The sequence below is a fragment of the Mastigoproctus giganteus genome, chromosome 5, assembly GCF_048544385.1.
Source record: "Mastigoproctus giganteus isolate SK-2022 chromosome 5, ASM4854438v1, whole genome shotgun sequence".
In the NCBI taxonomy this organism is placed as follows: domain Eukaryota; kingdom Metazoa; phylum Arthropoda; class Arachnida; order Uropygi; family Thelyphonidae; genus Mastigoproctus; species Mastigoproctus giganteus.
The window spans coordinates 47,819,270-47,835,021 of NC_143579.1; the positions used below are offsets into that span (position 1 = coordinate 47,819,270).

Here is a 15,752-nt window from a genome sequence, read left to right on the forward strand (position 1 = left end):
CTTATGTTTTGCTATATGAAATGAAAACTGCATTTAAGTCTTAGTTGTGCCTAACTTAACAAAAACAGAAAAAAAATTTCTTCATAATGAAGGCCTGTATACAATAGTTCCCAGATAACGTGGTCTGTTTGATCAATAGGAATTAATTAAAAAGTTTTGTGCACTATGAGGAAGTCATTGTAGTACTGTTCAAGTAATTCAGTAGGTGGCACCAAGTTTTGTCAAAAATGGAGTGCTGCGCGTATGTTGATATATCATGTGTTGATGTGCTTTCCGTGTAGCTTAGTTCTGTATGAGTAAAGTTTATTTCAATTAATGTGAGGGTTTAAGCATGGGAAGTTTCTTATGTAACATATTTGGAATTACAAGATGTCGGTTGCAATATTATAGAATTTCACATTCACAATTAATTAGGAAGCAGACGTTTTCACCACGAGAGGAACTGCTGAATGTATCAGGTACCCCAAAATGCATTTCTGTAACTCATTCTTTGCTTAAAATCATTGTGTGTGATTTAGAACACTGTTCACAAACTTATGTTCTCATCAGCAGTCACCTTCAGCTACTCTGAAATAAGATGATTGGCAAAAATACTTTGATTTGGACCTACTGTATATCTTGTAGGATTCATCTTGTTTGTGCACGTGACATTTTTGTACTCGGGACCGGTGTGACCCTGGCTGCGCAAGTGTGCATCGAACGTACGTACGGGTTAAGCTAATAATGAGGGCTGCTTGCTACAAATATATGCAGGCTGTGTTGTAAATTAGACAAGTTAGAGAATTACTCTCTCTCAGTTTGTCCATAAAAAGAGGTAAACTTCAGAACAGGATTCGCACTCCGGTCTATCGGCGAGAAGAAGGCAGTGACTGACCGGTGAAGACTCCTCCCACGCGCCGCATTCCCCCCATTTCATGCCGTACGTTACATGGAAAGGTCACGTGACAAACCTGAAATGAAAAATATGGTTACAATTGAAAGGGCTAGTTTTTGTTAAATCGAGAACTCATTTCCCGATTTACCAAAAACTAATACCATATAACTCCGATACTTCTCACCCTTACATTACTAGACGATTTCACGTGCATTAACAACGAGAATTGCTCATGTACGTCAACAGAAATGTTTTTTTTTCATGGGGGCAACCCCCACTTTTGTGTGGGCCTTTTCCCCCAAACCCTCACAAACTGCATCCAGGGAAGACATAGGCCTACATCCATCCTCAGCGAGAATGTTTGCAAACCATGCAACATTCTCGCAGTCACACTTGCAGCAGAGCACAAATAACTGAGGGCAGCAGAGTAGCACAGTGATGACTAAACAACAGTATGGCAAACAAAGCAAATGATAATTTTGCATTTTAATTCCGATTTTACCTGTTTGTTCATCACGTGACCTTTCCCTATAATGTATGGCGAGGAGAAGAGGGGGAAAGCAGTGAGTGGGAGGAGTCTCCACTGATCAATCACTGCCTTATTACTTTTCTTCTTGCCAATAGCCTGGAGTGTGCACCCTATTCTGAATTTAGCCAAAAAAAAAAAACAGCAGAAAACATTAACACTACAGTTTTGAAGTACACACAGCCCATGCAAAATGCTCATTTAGCTTGTTAGCCACCTGAGCAGGATCATCAACAGTTGAACCATCAATATCCAGTGGACCAATCTAATTCATTCCTTTCCTTCTAGAGTTTACATAGGTAAAGAACTCTTTGTTGTTTTTCTTTGCATCCTTTGCCAAGGATATCTCATAATCTGCATTTGTCTTCCTAATCTTCTTTGTGATTTGGTTACAGACCAACTTTATATCTATCATAAGCTTCCATGTCACCCATTAATTTATATGTATTCCATGCATTTTTTTTCTCTGCCATATGTCTCATTAGTTCATCTGACATCCATTTGGGCCTAAACCTTGAACAATATTTCTTAGTTGGTATGTAAAGCTTAGCAGCTTCCAAGATTAATTCTTTGAATGCTTCCCAATTTGAATTTGCTGTTGGTAACATCATCAGTTGGTTCCACGTATAGAATTTAAATACTGTCTCAGACCACCGTATTCGCCTTTACGAAAGGAAAAACCCTTCCCTTTACCCCTGATGGTAGTTACCTCTTTGAGTAAATCCTACTTCAGCACACTGTGATCACTGCCACCTAGTGGTTCCTGTATCTGCAGATTCTTAATGCATGAAGAATCATTACTGATAATCAGATCAAGAATATTACTCCCTCTAGTGTAATAATTTGTGTAATAATTTTTTTTTTCATGTAATCTCTGATTTTTGTGTACCTTTTTACAAGTTTGTTTATTATGTAATGAATGTTTTGTGATAGTTTTTTATGTTATTTGTGATATGGGAAATATTTCATGTTATTTTTTATTCGCAATATTAAAATTTTATCATGAAAAAAATGTATCCATTATATTTCCCTAGTTGTAAAAAAAGAGAAGACTAAAAAGTTGGCAAAATGTGAGCCTATTGTTAATATATTTACAGCTCACCACTGGTTGTAACATAATTAAATTTTAAAATAGGAACAGGACTTTATGGACACCTGTATATATACATACTCAGTGATCACTGAATTGTGACCACCCATCTGTAATGGACTATGTTGCATAGCTCGCAGTATAAAAAGCTGAACAGCTTCATATTCTAGAGCTGTAATAATTTGCATCCAGTTGAGCAAGTCAAAGCGATAAAATAGCAGTTTTGGGACACAGTAAAGATAACATGAAGCTTCAAAAGGCCATGATTGTGGGAGTTTGTGTATTAGGCATTTCCATATCAGAAATGGCACATGTTTTTGGTTGCTCACATTCCACTGTGGTTAAGGCGTACAAAGAATGGTACTGAATGAGTCCAACCACCTCTGGCTGACAGAACTGTAAATGATTACATAAGGTAGATGTTCATGGTGAGCAGAGGGTATAGAAAATTGTACAGGTTTTATGGCTGGCCTCATGGCTGTATGATAGTTGACATCACAATACAATATGGGGAATGCAAGAACAATATCCAAGATGATGATGAGCCACACACTCAGATGTATGGGGTTTTTACAGCAGATGACCCAAGAGACACTCTCTCCTCACTGCTAATCATTGTTGACGGCAAATGCTGTGGTGTCAACATGCAAGTTCGACACTGGAGGACTGGAAACGAGTGTACTGTCAGATGAGTCCAAATACCTGGTGCAACATGCCGATGGATTGCATGTGTGGCACAAGCAACAGGAGTCCATGGATCCATCGTGTACTGTGCCGACTATCCAGGCAAGTGGTGGTTGCTTGATATGATGCGCGTTTTTCTGGCAAGAACTAGGACCCCTGTGTATATGGACCAATGTATCACTGGTAAGGTCTACCGGCAACTCTTAGGAGATCATGTGCACCCCTGCCACATTTAATTTTTTCTTGGACAGAAATAGGATCTTCCAAGAGAATAATGCACCATGTCATTGTGCTGCCTGTACTATGATTGAGTGGTTCGGGGAACACAGTGAAGATATTACTCATCTTGATTGGCTCCAAATTTGCCTGACCTCAATCCAATCGAACGCCTGTGGGATGTTTTGGAATGGGAAGTGAGGTGACGGACTCAACTATCATGGACACTGGATGTCTTTGGAACGTCTAGTGGAGTCAATGCCTAGGTGAATAGTGGCTGGTATCTGTGCTGTGAACAGCATCCCAACATGGTATTCAGTGATCACTGTGTGTGTGTGTGTGCGTGTAAAATATATATATATAAATTAATGAAACTATTATCGGAACAACAGAAATGGCTGTTCATAAGCCACTCATATTGTTTGGCTATCTGTCTGTTCAAAGCTCTTGATGAGTAGCATAGAGATGGCCATATGAATGAATAGATTACTGTTAATTCTTGTTATTATTATTAATTTTAGATTTAGTTGTTTAGTTTAGCCTATCTGTAACATTAGTGATTAAGTTTCTTTTTTTAAACCTATGCAAATAAGAAGCTGCTAACAATCTCTAAATTTGTTTGTCAGCGCCATTAGGCTAAAAATGCTTGAAATACAACCATGATATATCTGCATTCTCTTAGAAATCAGATTCATAGTTAATTATGTAGGATCCAGTATAAAGAAACTCAGTTAAATCATGTGCATATAATTGTCATTTGTAGCAGCAGCATTAATGCTGATTATTAATAGCTTATCCATAACAGTCTGTGATATATATAATTGTCATTTGTAGCAGCAGCATTAATGCTGATTATTAATAGCTTATCCATAACAGTCTGTGATATATATATATATATATATATATCCAATATGTTAAATTAAATAAAATAAAACATAAGCCAGTAGTATGGCAAAAACTGTAGAGCGAAAATTAACATAAAAATAACCCAAATAAACAATCGAACGAAAAGAAAGAATAGATATAAATAGTAGCCCATAAACCCTTGTATAATTTCGAACTTTAAATCCAATTAAAATTAAAACTATACAAAATTTAGACTAATGCCAATTATTTATTAATTTAGCGGTACCCCTCAGAGAGGTACCAGTTCCGAAAGATGTGAAATATCACCAAAAGAGGGTTAAAGGAACTACCAGACGATAACAAAATCAAAATAAATTAAAATAAAATAGATTAAAATAAAATTAACTTTATTTAATATAATTCAATGATAGTATATATATATATATATATATATATATATATATATACACACACACACACACAGTGCTTTTTTTGGGATGGTACGCAATGGTACGGCATACTGGCACCTTTATTAACAGTGACGTGTGACATTTGGATGCAGTTTGAAATTTGTAATATTTCATAAATTTTTTTCAACTTTTCCCTGCTGTTCAAATAAGTTAAAATTATTTAACTAAATTTGCATTTTTTACTGTCTTTTGTTAAGATATTTTCTATATAGAACTGTATAACCATTTTTATAATTCTAAATTACTCAGTCGGGTCTCTGTTTAACGAAGTCCTTTTATAGCGCATTATTTTGAATTCCCCTTTGAAGTTACATTTAAAATAGCTTCCGTTGAGTGAAGAAAATTTTCGTATAGCAAACGGATTAGGAGAGAATTAACTCGGTTCGCATTTTTGGCCTTAGGCAATTTACTTCAGGCAATTCGCGCAGCAGGACTAATTAGGCAATTAGTTCTTAATTCGTGCAGCAGGACTAATTAGGCAATTAGTCCTGCTGCACGAATTAAGAACTAACGCATTCTACAATTAGTGGTACCTGGTAAAACTAGTCGACCACCTCTCCCACATATGGAGGAGTCGCGCTAGTCAAGAGTGAGCAGATCAAGGTGTATTCCCAATGGGCTATGGCTCATCTTCTATTACTGCAGTGGTGTCCAAACTTTTCCCATACAGGAGCCATATTCAAAAAAATTCAAAGTTAGATTTCTTTAGTGTGTTACATTTTCCATATCTTGTATGTAAAAGTAAAATTGAAAATATTCAAAACACAATTACATTTACTGAACAAAACATTCAATGAGAACTTTTTTGATAATTAACAAAATTTAAAATGCCATTTTAGTTCACTTTCCTCACGGGCCGTAGGTTGGATACCTTTGTGAATCAACTGTAAGCTCTCCGTTTGAGAATTAGAAAAGTAATTTTCTTTTACCCCGACAAATAATCATCTGTTGTTTGGCGGAAGTGCGTTATCCACATTTTTCCGTAAATTTTCTCTATCTCTGTTTACATGGCACAGTACCTGAATATCCGAATGACACCGACATTTTGGACAGTTTCAAAAAAAAAAAAAAAAAAGGAAAAAGAAAAAATTCAAATTTAAGAATTAGTGATAATACTGATGACAAGAGACAGAAAATGAGGACAACGAAAGTATTAATCCTTCTAAACATGAATTGTTGGCATTTGGTGAAAGTGAAATTAGAAAATTGTCAATTAGGTTACAGTTAAATGAAAGAGATGCAATTCGTGGATTTTGGGGATACCTAATTGATAAGAAGGTTTTGGAAGAATTTAAGAATTTAATGAACGCTCTGAGTACGATACCAATTTCATCGAGTGAATGTGAACGAGGATTTTCACAAATGAATCTTATCGCCAGCCCAACCAGCACTTCGTTGATGACAAATACAGTTTCTTAAAATTGTAGGCCCACCGCTGACCCGCTTCGATCCAGCAAAATATGTCGATTCGTGGCTGCTTTGGAAACGTCATTCAGCAACCGACACACAAAGAGGAAGAAAAGAAGTAGGCATAGGACAGGGGTCGGCAACCTGCGGCTCGCAAGCTGCATGCAGCTCTTTTAACACATAACTGCGATTCTTTAACTTTACAGCTCACATGAAGCACAATTTGAAATGGAGTTAAAGGACTTAAAATTCAAGGACATGTAGAGGCAAGACTAAAATGCCTTAAAACTGAAATTGAGGATTTGGAGAGATGAGAGGCTGCCCTTGCAATTCTACACAAATGGATGGCGAAAGATGAGTTTAAAATGCGAAAGATGCAGACCGAATTGTGTTCGATGCGTGGTGTAGCTTACCGGACCCATATATAAATTTAAAAATTTTTGGTTCGACGTATTTCTGCGAGCAAATATTTTTGAACATGAACAATATTAAAAATAAATCAAGAAACCGTTGTGTGAACAATGCGAGCATGTTTAATTACGACATACTCGCATGATGTTGAGAGACACTTGCTCAAGAAATAATTAATTAATACTTAATAAATAATTAATACTTAACTTGATACGGAAATTATATAAAGGGATTTCGTAGATAACACTCGATACTGAAACATAAATATAGCGTTATAACTGTGTTGAGATACAAGTTTAGGGTTTTAATTTTGTACTGAAATTGAAATTTTATTGAAATTAAATCGAAATCATGACTCAGACCAGAGCAGCAAAGCAAAAGGCTCAAGCTAATGGGAGTGCTGTGGCTCAGGGGAGAACTGAGGGGGGCAGTTGCCCTCTGATTCACAGCCTTTTAAAATGCACTACTTGCTTGATGTTTGTGGACAGTTGGGTACGGGACATGATACTACCATGGGGGATGTCTTTGTGTGTGCACGATGCAAGGAGTGTAAGGAAATCAGGCGACAACTCAGCGTTGTTATGGGCCTATATGAGAGCTTGAAGGACAGGGTGGATGCCCTCGAAGGATTAAAAGTAAGGGGCCCATCAAGCTCTCAGCTGCCCACACCAATGCCAGAGCTTGTACTTGGTCATCACGCAACACAGCGGAAGCCCCCAAGGCAGAATGCGCTGGCCCCAAAGGAACTAGTAGTTGGTGACTCTGTTGTCAGGGAAACGGGAAACATGCTTTGTAAAAAGGATAGGTGGAACAGGACCAGGGTATGTCTGCCAGGGGCGAAGGTTGATGACATTGTAGACCGGATATCATCTTTTAAGGGCACAAAAGGTGTTATAGTTGTACATGTAGGCACTAATGATATTAAGAGTAGGAGACCGGCAGAATTATTTAATAAGTACAGGTCACTGTTGAAAAAAAGCCATGAATTAGGGTTGAATTTGAAAGTGTCTGCAATTGTGCCCAGACACGATAGGAGGGAGTATATGATGACGGGACAGTGTAAGGAAATCAGGCGACAACTCAGCGTTGTTATGGGCCTATATGAGAGCTTGAAGGACAGGGTGGATGCCCTCGAAGGATTAAAAGTAAGGGGCCCATCAAGCTCTCAGCTGCCCACACCAATGCCAGAGCTTGTACTTGGTCATCACGCAACACAGCGGCAGCCCCCAAGGCAGAATGCGCTGGCCCCAAAGGAACTAGTAGTTGTTGGTGACTCTGTTGTCAGGGAAACGGGAAACATGCTTTGTAAAAAGGATAGGTGGAACAGGACCAGGGTATGTCTGCCAGGGGCGAAGGTTGATGACATTGTAGACCGGATATCATCTTTTAAGGGCACAAAAGGTGTTATAGTTGTACATGTAGGCACTAATGATATTAAGAGTAGGAGACCGGCGGAATTATTTAACAAGTACAGGTCACTGTTGAAAAAAAGCCATGAATTAGGGTTGAATTTGAAAGTGTCTGCAATTGTGCCCAGACATGATAGGAGGGAGTATATGATGACGGGACAGTGTAAGGAAATCAGGCGACAACTCAGCGTTGTTATGGGCCTATATGAGAGCTTGAAGGACAGGGTGGATGCCCTCGAAGGATTAAAAGTAAGGGACCCATCAAGCTCTCAGCTGCCCACACCAATGCCAGAGCTTGTACTTGGTCATCACGCAACACAGCGGCAGCCCCCAAGGCAGAATGCGCTGGCCCCAAAGGAACTAGTAGTTGTTGGTGACTCTGTTGTCAGGGAAACGGGAAACATGCTTTGTAAAAAGGATAGGTGGAACAGGACCAGGGTATGTCTGCCAGGGGCGAAGGTTGATGACATTGTAGACCGGATATCATCTTTTAAGGGCACAAAAGGTGTTATAGTTGTACATGTAGGCACTAATGATATTAAGAGTAGGAGACGGGCGGAATTATTTAACAAGTACAGGTCACTGTTGAAAAAAAGCCATGAATTAGGGTTGAATTTGAAAGTGTCTGCAATTGTGCCCAGACACGATAGGAGGGAGTATATGATGAGAGACCTGTCGATCAATTCGGCCCTGGAAAGATTGTGCAAGGCTCAAGGGGTAGAATTTTTTTCAGCCTGGTCTGTACTTGTTAACAGGAGAGACTGCTTCTACAGGGATGGAATACACTTAAATAGAAAGGGTGCAAGAATGTTTGCTGATGCTATCGAGGCAGTGTTAGGTGGGTCGGAAAACTGCTAGATTGGGGGGATACAAGGACTAATAGATTAACAGTAGCCACTGGCAGAGGTGAAAGTGATTCTTGCACTGCTTCTATTGGAATGAGCAGCAGCCTGGAAAATAAGATGCAGGATATTTCAGAGACTGCTGGGAATCATTGGGGTACAAGTAAACACATGAGTTGTGTTAGGGTAGCTAAGAAAAAGAACAGGTGCATGTATATTTGCGTGTACACCAATGCTAGGAGTTTAGTAAATAAATTTGATGAATTTGAGGTATTGCTCAAAACATCAAAGGCAGATATTGTTGGGATTTCAGAGACGTGGTGTCACACAGATATAAGGGATGCAGAACTGGAATTTGGGGAGTACAATGTCTACAGAAAGGATAGGAAGGGAGGAGGGGTTATGCTGTTACTTAAGAAATACATAAAATCCGAGGAAGTGAAGCCAGTCGACATCGCTGGACAGTGCAGTGTCGAGTCAGTTTGATGTGACATAAGCATTGAGAGTAGGAGTGTGCTATAGGCCTAATGACTCTGATGAGTATAATAAGAAACTGTACAGGGAAATAGAGTGAGCCAGTAAATCAGAGAGTCCTATAATGGGGGATTTTAATTTCCTGGATATTGACTGGAATTTGGGGGCTGGTCACTCACAGACTAGCGAGGCTTTTGTGGTTTTATTGGATGATTGTTTTCTACATCAGCATGTTCAGGAGGCAACTAGAGGGAGTAATATTCTTGATTTGATTATCAGTAGTGATTCTTCATGCATTAAGAATCTGCAGAAAAATGAACCACTAGGTGGCAGTGATCACAGTGTGCTGAAGTGGGATTTACTCAAAGAGGTAACTACCATTAGGGGTAAAGGGAAGGGTTATTGCTTACGATGGACTGAGTCAGTATTTAAATTCTATACAGTGGGACCAACTGATGATGTTACCAACAGCAAATTCAAAATGGGAAGCATTCAAAGAAGTTATCTTGGAAGCTACTAGGCTTTACATACCAACTAAGAAATATTGTTCAAGGTTTAGGCCTAAATGGATGTCAGATGAACTAATGAGTCATATGGCAGAGAAGAAAAATGCATGGGATACATACAAATTAACACGTGACACAGAAGCCTATGATAGATACAAGTTGATCTGTAACCAAGTTACAAAGGAGGTTAGGCAGGCGAAGCCAGATTACGAGAAACCTTTGGCAGGGGATGCAAAGAAAAACATAAAAGAGTTCTTTACTTATGTAAACTCTAGAAGGAAGGAGATGAATCAGATTGGTCCACTTGATATCGATGTGTCAACTATTGATGATCCTGCTCAGGTAGCTAACAAACTAAATGAATATTTTGCATCCACATTCACACATGAGGAGTTATTCAGCGAGGGGATTTTTTTTTTTTTTTTTATGAAAAACCCCAAACACGAAAGGTATCAAAACCTATAGTACTTAGTACCGTGCGTAGGTTGAAGGAAAAGTATGGGGGGAGGGGGGATGCCGGAAACTTTGCTCTAGAGACTAAACATGGGTTTCACCACTTCAAGCCTCCAGTAAGCAAAGTGGTGGTATTTCACCGGTTGATGAAAGTCATCTACCACCTGCCAGAGGTGTATTCAACTCTGGCAGTAAGCTAGAGAATCTTGTAATAACTGAGAGTAAAGTGGAGGAGAAATTGTTGAAGATAAGCACAGGAAAGGCACCTGGGGTGGATGGGATCTATCTACTTATATTAAAGGAGGCAGCAAAGGAAGTAAGCAAACCCTTAGCCATAATTATGAGAGCTTCCTTGGACTCAGGGGAGGTACCCATGGACTGGAGGTGTGCAAATGCAACCCCAATTCACAAAGGAGGATCAAAGGGCGACACAAGTAATTATTGACCTGTTAGTTTAACTTCTGTTCCAGGAAAATTAATGGAGGCACTGGTTAAAGAAGCACTGCAGGATCATCTGAACAAGTCTTCAGTTATAGTTCGGACACAGCATGGTTTTGTTAAGGAGAAGTCTTGCCTGACCAATTTGATTGGATACCATGATGCAGTCACAAAAGAACTGGATGCAGGGAATAACTTTGACATAATATATTTGAATCTTAGAAAAGCTTTTGATACTGTTGCACATGGAAGACTGCTGCACAAATTGGAGCAGTGTGGCATTGGAGGCAAATTGCTGCTATGGATAAAGGGATGGTTGAGGGGGAGAAGACAGAGAGTGGTAATCAATGGACACTGCTCATCGTGGACTAATGTTATTAGTGGAGTCCCTCAGGGTTCAGTATTGGGTCCATTATTGTTTTCTGTATTTATAAATCATATTGATGATGGTATATCAAGCTTAATGTCCAAGTTTGCAGACGGTATATCAAGCTTAATGTCCAAGTTTACGAAGGTTGGCAGGGTTGTGAAGGACACTACTGACACTATGCTGCTGCAACAGGATCTGGAAAGGTTGAGCAGATGGGCTGAGAGGTGGCAAATGAAGTTTAACATTGACAAATGTAAAGTACTACATATGGGAAACAGCAACCCCAGAGCAACATATCAATTCTGTGGTACTACACTGACAGTGGTAGAGAATGAAAGGGACCTGGGGGTGGTTGTGCAGGCAGATATGAAGTTCTCTGAGCAGTGCAGACGGGCTGCAAGAGTAGCTCATGGTGTATTGTCAATGATATATAGGAATTTTTCTAGCAGGGATAAGGAGGTGATTATTCCCTTGTATAAGGCAATGGTCAGACCACACCAGAGCACTGTATACAGGACTGGAGGCCTCATTTCAAGAAGGATGTAGAGCTGCTGGAACGAGTACAGAGAAGGGCAACAAGATTAGTGAATGGAACAAAGGGTTGCTCTTACGAAGAAAGGCTTAAGTTTTGCAAATTACAGTGTCTGGAGACTAGGCACCAGCGAGGTGATCTGATAGAGGTATATAAAGCCTTGAATAGTTTGAGCATGCTCAGTGCTGATGGGATTCTTCCTCTTGCTCAGAATAATCACCTGAGAGGGCATAAATTCAAATTGAGGAAAGACAGATGTAGGATAGACGTGCGGAAATTTGCCTTTAGCCAGCGGGTGGTTGGTTGGTGGAATAGACTTCCATCCCTTGTCGTGGAAGTTGATAGCCTAAATAAGTTTAAGGCTCAGCTGGACAGGTATTTCGAACGAACAGAGGGGTGAAGTGGAAGTGGTTATTTTTTATTTCTTTATTTTATTATTTTATTTTTTTTTGGCTGATGCTGCATAAGCTTGCTTTCTTGCATCAAATGCCTCTACTAATGCTAATGGTAAAGAGGTTCCTCAGCAAAAGTCATTAATTTGTACCGAATTGGACGTTTGTTACGTTTTTTCAGTATTAATAAATAATATTTCAAAATATATAATTTTTTAATAAACACCTTCCCACTCTATTCCATTTCTTGAAAAAACTCTTGGCTCCCCCCCCCCCCCCTCCTCCCAGCTTGAGCTGAGGTGTGGCTCTTCAGATTCTCCCTTTTTTTTAAAATTAGATCAAAAATGGCTCTTAACTCAAAAAAGGTTGGTGACCTCTGGCTTGGGTGTCGAATGAGAACTTAATAAAAATTTGGAATATTCTACAAAAACTTTATTATGAAATTATTTTTACATGTTATTATTTTTTACTTAATTTACTCACATTTTACTTATTTTTTTATATATGAATAATAAATTTATGCTTAATGAACTGTTAATATACTTAATCTGTTGCTGTTATTCTAAAAACATTACTTCTAAAGTAGAAAAAAAAAATTTTAAAGTACTTTTCATATCCTTTTAATTTTAAAATTTTCTTAATGGCAAAGAATGAGTACCGGCACCTATTTTCTTACAAAAAAAGCATTGTATATATAGGTATATAGATGTGTCTGTACCCCTGTGTTTATTTAAAAAAAAAATATATATATATATGTATTACATATCTATTTGTAATACATTTGTAATAATTACATATGTATTTGTTCTTACAGGTGAACTTTTCACAAATTTTAAGATTAATGCATGTTCACAGTCAACAATTACAAAGCCAGTATTACACCTGACCAAACCAAAGAAAAAAAAAGCAAAGAAAAAAAACAAAGAAAAACATTTTGAAGAACTTCTAAAAGGTACTTTTTTTGATTCTACTCTCTCTCCCACATTTGTAATATCAATGCTTTTATTCAGTGTAGTATACATTTTTTTTTTGTTCCGATTTGTGATTATCAGTTGGAGAGTACAGGTACCCCCTTGGGATATTTGAAAATGTCATAGCATAATGAATAAGAAGAAATAATTTAAAAATTACTTTTTTAAAATAATGCAATTAAAAATATTACTTTTTATGCTTCAAAACAAATGATTTGCAATGGAATTTGCTTGAAGTAGAGCCCAAAACATAAGATTTAAAATTTATTATAAATTTCAAAGTTTAATATTCAGTTATATTAAAGGAGGCAGCAAAGGAGGTAAGCAAACCCTTAGCCATAATTATGAGAGCTTCATTGGACTCAGGGGAGGTACCTGTTGACTGGAGATGTGCAAATGTGACCCCAATTCACAAAGGGGGATCAAAGGCTGACACAAGTAATTATAGACCTGTGAGTTTAACTTCTGTTCCCGGAAAATTAATGGAGGCACTGGTGAAAGAAGCACTGCAGGATCATCTAGACAAGACTTCAGTTATAGCTAGGACACAGCATGGTTTTGTTAAGGGGAAGTCTTGCCTGACCAATTTGATTGGATACTATGATGCAGTCACAAAAGAACTGGATGCAGGGAATAACTTTGATATTATATACTTGGATCTTAGAAAGGCTTTTGATACTGTTGCACATGGAAGACTGCTGCACAAATTGGAGCAGTGTGGCATTGGAGGCAAGTTGCTGCTATGGATAAAGGGGTGGTTGAGGGGGAGAAGACAGAGAGTGGTAATCAATGGACACTGCTCATCGTGGACTAATGTTATTAGTGGAGTCCCTCAGGGTTCAGTATTGGGGCCTTTATTGTTTTCTGTATTTATAAATGATATTGATGATGGTATATCAGGCTTAATGTCCAAGTTTGCAGACGATACGAAGGTTGGCAGGGTTGTCAAGGACACTACTGACACTATGCTGCTGCAACAGGATTTGGAAAGGTTGAGCAGATGGGCTTCGAGGTGGCAAATGAAGTTTAACATTGACAAATGTAAAGTACTACATATGGGAAACAGCAACCCCAGAGCAACGTATCAACTCTGTGGTACTACACTAATAGTGGTAGAGAATGAAAGGGACCTGGGGGTGGTGGTGCAGGCAGATATGAAGTTCTCTGAGCAGTGCAGACGAGCTGCAAGAGTAGCTCATGGTGTATTGTCAATGATATATAGGAATTTTTCTAGCAGGGATAAGGAGGTGATTATTCCCTTGTATAAGGCAATGGTCAGGCCACACCTAGAGTACTGTATACAGGCCTGGAGGCCTCATTTCAGGAAGGATGTAGAGCTGCTGGAACGAGTACAGAGAAGGGCAACTAGATTGGTGAATGGGACAAAGGGGTTCTCTTACGAAGAAAGGCTTAAGTTTTGCAAATTACAGTGTCTGGAAACTAGGCACCAGCGGGGTGATCTGATAGAGGTGTACAAAGCCTTGAATGGTTTGAGCATGCTCAATGCTGATGGGATTCTTCCTCTAGCTCAGAAAAATCACCTGAGAGGGCATAAATTCAAATTGAGGAAAGACAGATGTAGGATAGATGTGCGGAAATTTGCCTTTAGCCAGCGGGTGGTTGGTGGGTGGAACAGACTTCCATCCCATGTCGTGGAAGTTGATAGCCTAAATAAGTTTTAAGGCTCAGCTGGACAGGTATTTCGAACGAACAGAGGGGTGAAGTGGAAGTGGTTATTTTTATTTATTTATGGTTTTTTTTTTTTTTTTTTTTTTGGCTGATGCTGCATAAGCTTGCTTTCTTGCATCAAATGCCTCTACTAATGCTAATGCTAATGCTAATTATACTTAAAAAGAGAGAGTATATCAACCATCACCCACAAGGAGTGAAAAAAAAAAACTCCAAAAGATGGATGCTTGTTTAGAAGGCATTTTTACCAAACTTGATATAAAGTCTTGTAAATGTCAAGAGCAACTGCTCTTGGGTTTCACTAAGCTTTTTCATTGAATTTGTCCAAAGTTGAGTACCATAAGCCAAAATAACACCAGTGAATTGACACTCATGGAATCCATATTGGCAATCATTTATCCGATGAAAGGTTTTGATATAGTTTAAGAATTGGTGGTACATGGATTTTTCTATTTTTTTTTGGAAAGAGTTGAAGCAATTATGCCAGAAGTGCAATGGGATTTTTAAGTCCAAGGTTCATGTACTTAATCAATCAATTGTAGGTGTGTGTTATAGGCCTAATGAATCTGATGACTTAAACCCAAGAACGGTACTAAGTACTGTAGGTTCTAATACCTCTCGTGTTTGGGGTTTTCATAAAAAAAAAAAAATTAATAAAATAATGAGCAATTGTGCAGAGAAATAGTGGGCCAGTAAATCAGAGTGTCTTATAATGGGGGATTTTAATTTCCCAGAGATTGACCGGAATTTGTGGGTTGTTCACTCGCACAGTAGCAAGGCTTTTGTGGATTTATTGGATACTTCTTTTCTATAGCAGCATGTTCGGGAGGCAACTAGAGGGAGCAGTACTCTTGATCTGATTATCAGTAGTGATTCTTCATGCATTAAAAATCTGAAGATAAAGGAACCACTAGGTGGCAATGATCACAGTGTGCTGAAGTGGGATTTACTAAAAGAGGTAACTACCATCAGGGGTAAAGGGAAGGGTTTTTGCTTTCGTAAAGGTGACTATGGTGGTCTGAGACAGTATTTAAATTCTATATGGTGGGACTGACTGATGATGTTACCAACAGCAAATTCAAAGTGGGAAGCATTCAAAGAATTAATCTTGGAAGCTACTAGGCTTTTCATACCAACTAAGGAATATTGCTC

General features: G+C 38.6%; 1 protein-coding gene across 1 annotated transcript in view; it reads left to right on the forward strand.

Annotated features, from left to right (window-relative positions):
• The first annotated feature begins 237 nt into the window (after positions 1-237).
• Positions 238-15,752, forward strand: part of PolrMT (mitochondrial RNA polymerase) — a 395,821-nt gene continuing 380,306 nt past the window's right edge. The window contains exons 1-2 of the mRNA XM_090374544.1: positions 238-458; positions 12,755-12,892. Of these exons, the coding sequence (XP_090230670.1) occupies positions 332-458; positions 12,755-12,892 (265 nt within the window). The 5' untranslated portion in view covers positions 238-331. The remainder of the gene's footprint in view (positions 459-12,754; positions 12,893-15,752) is intronic.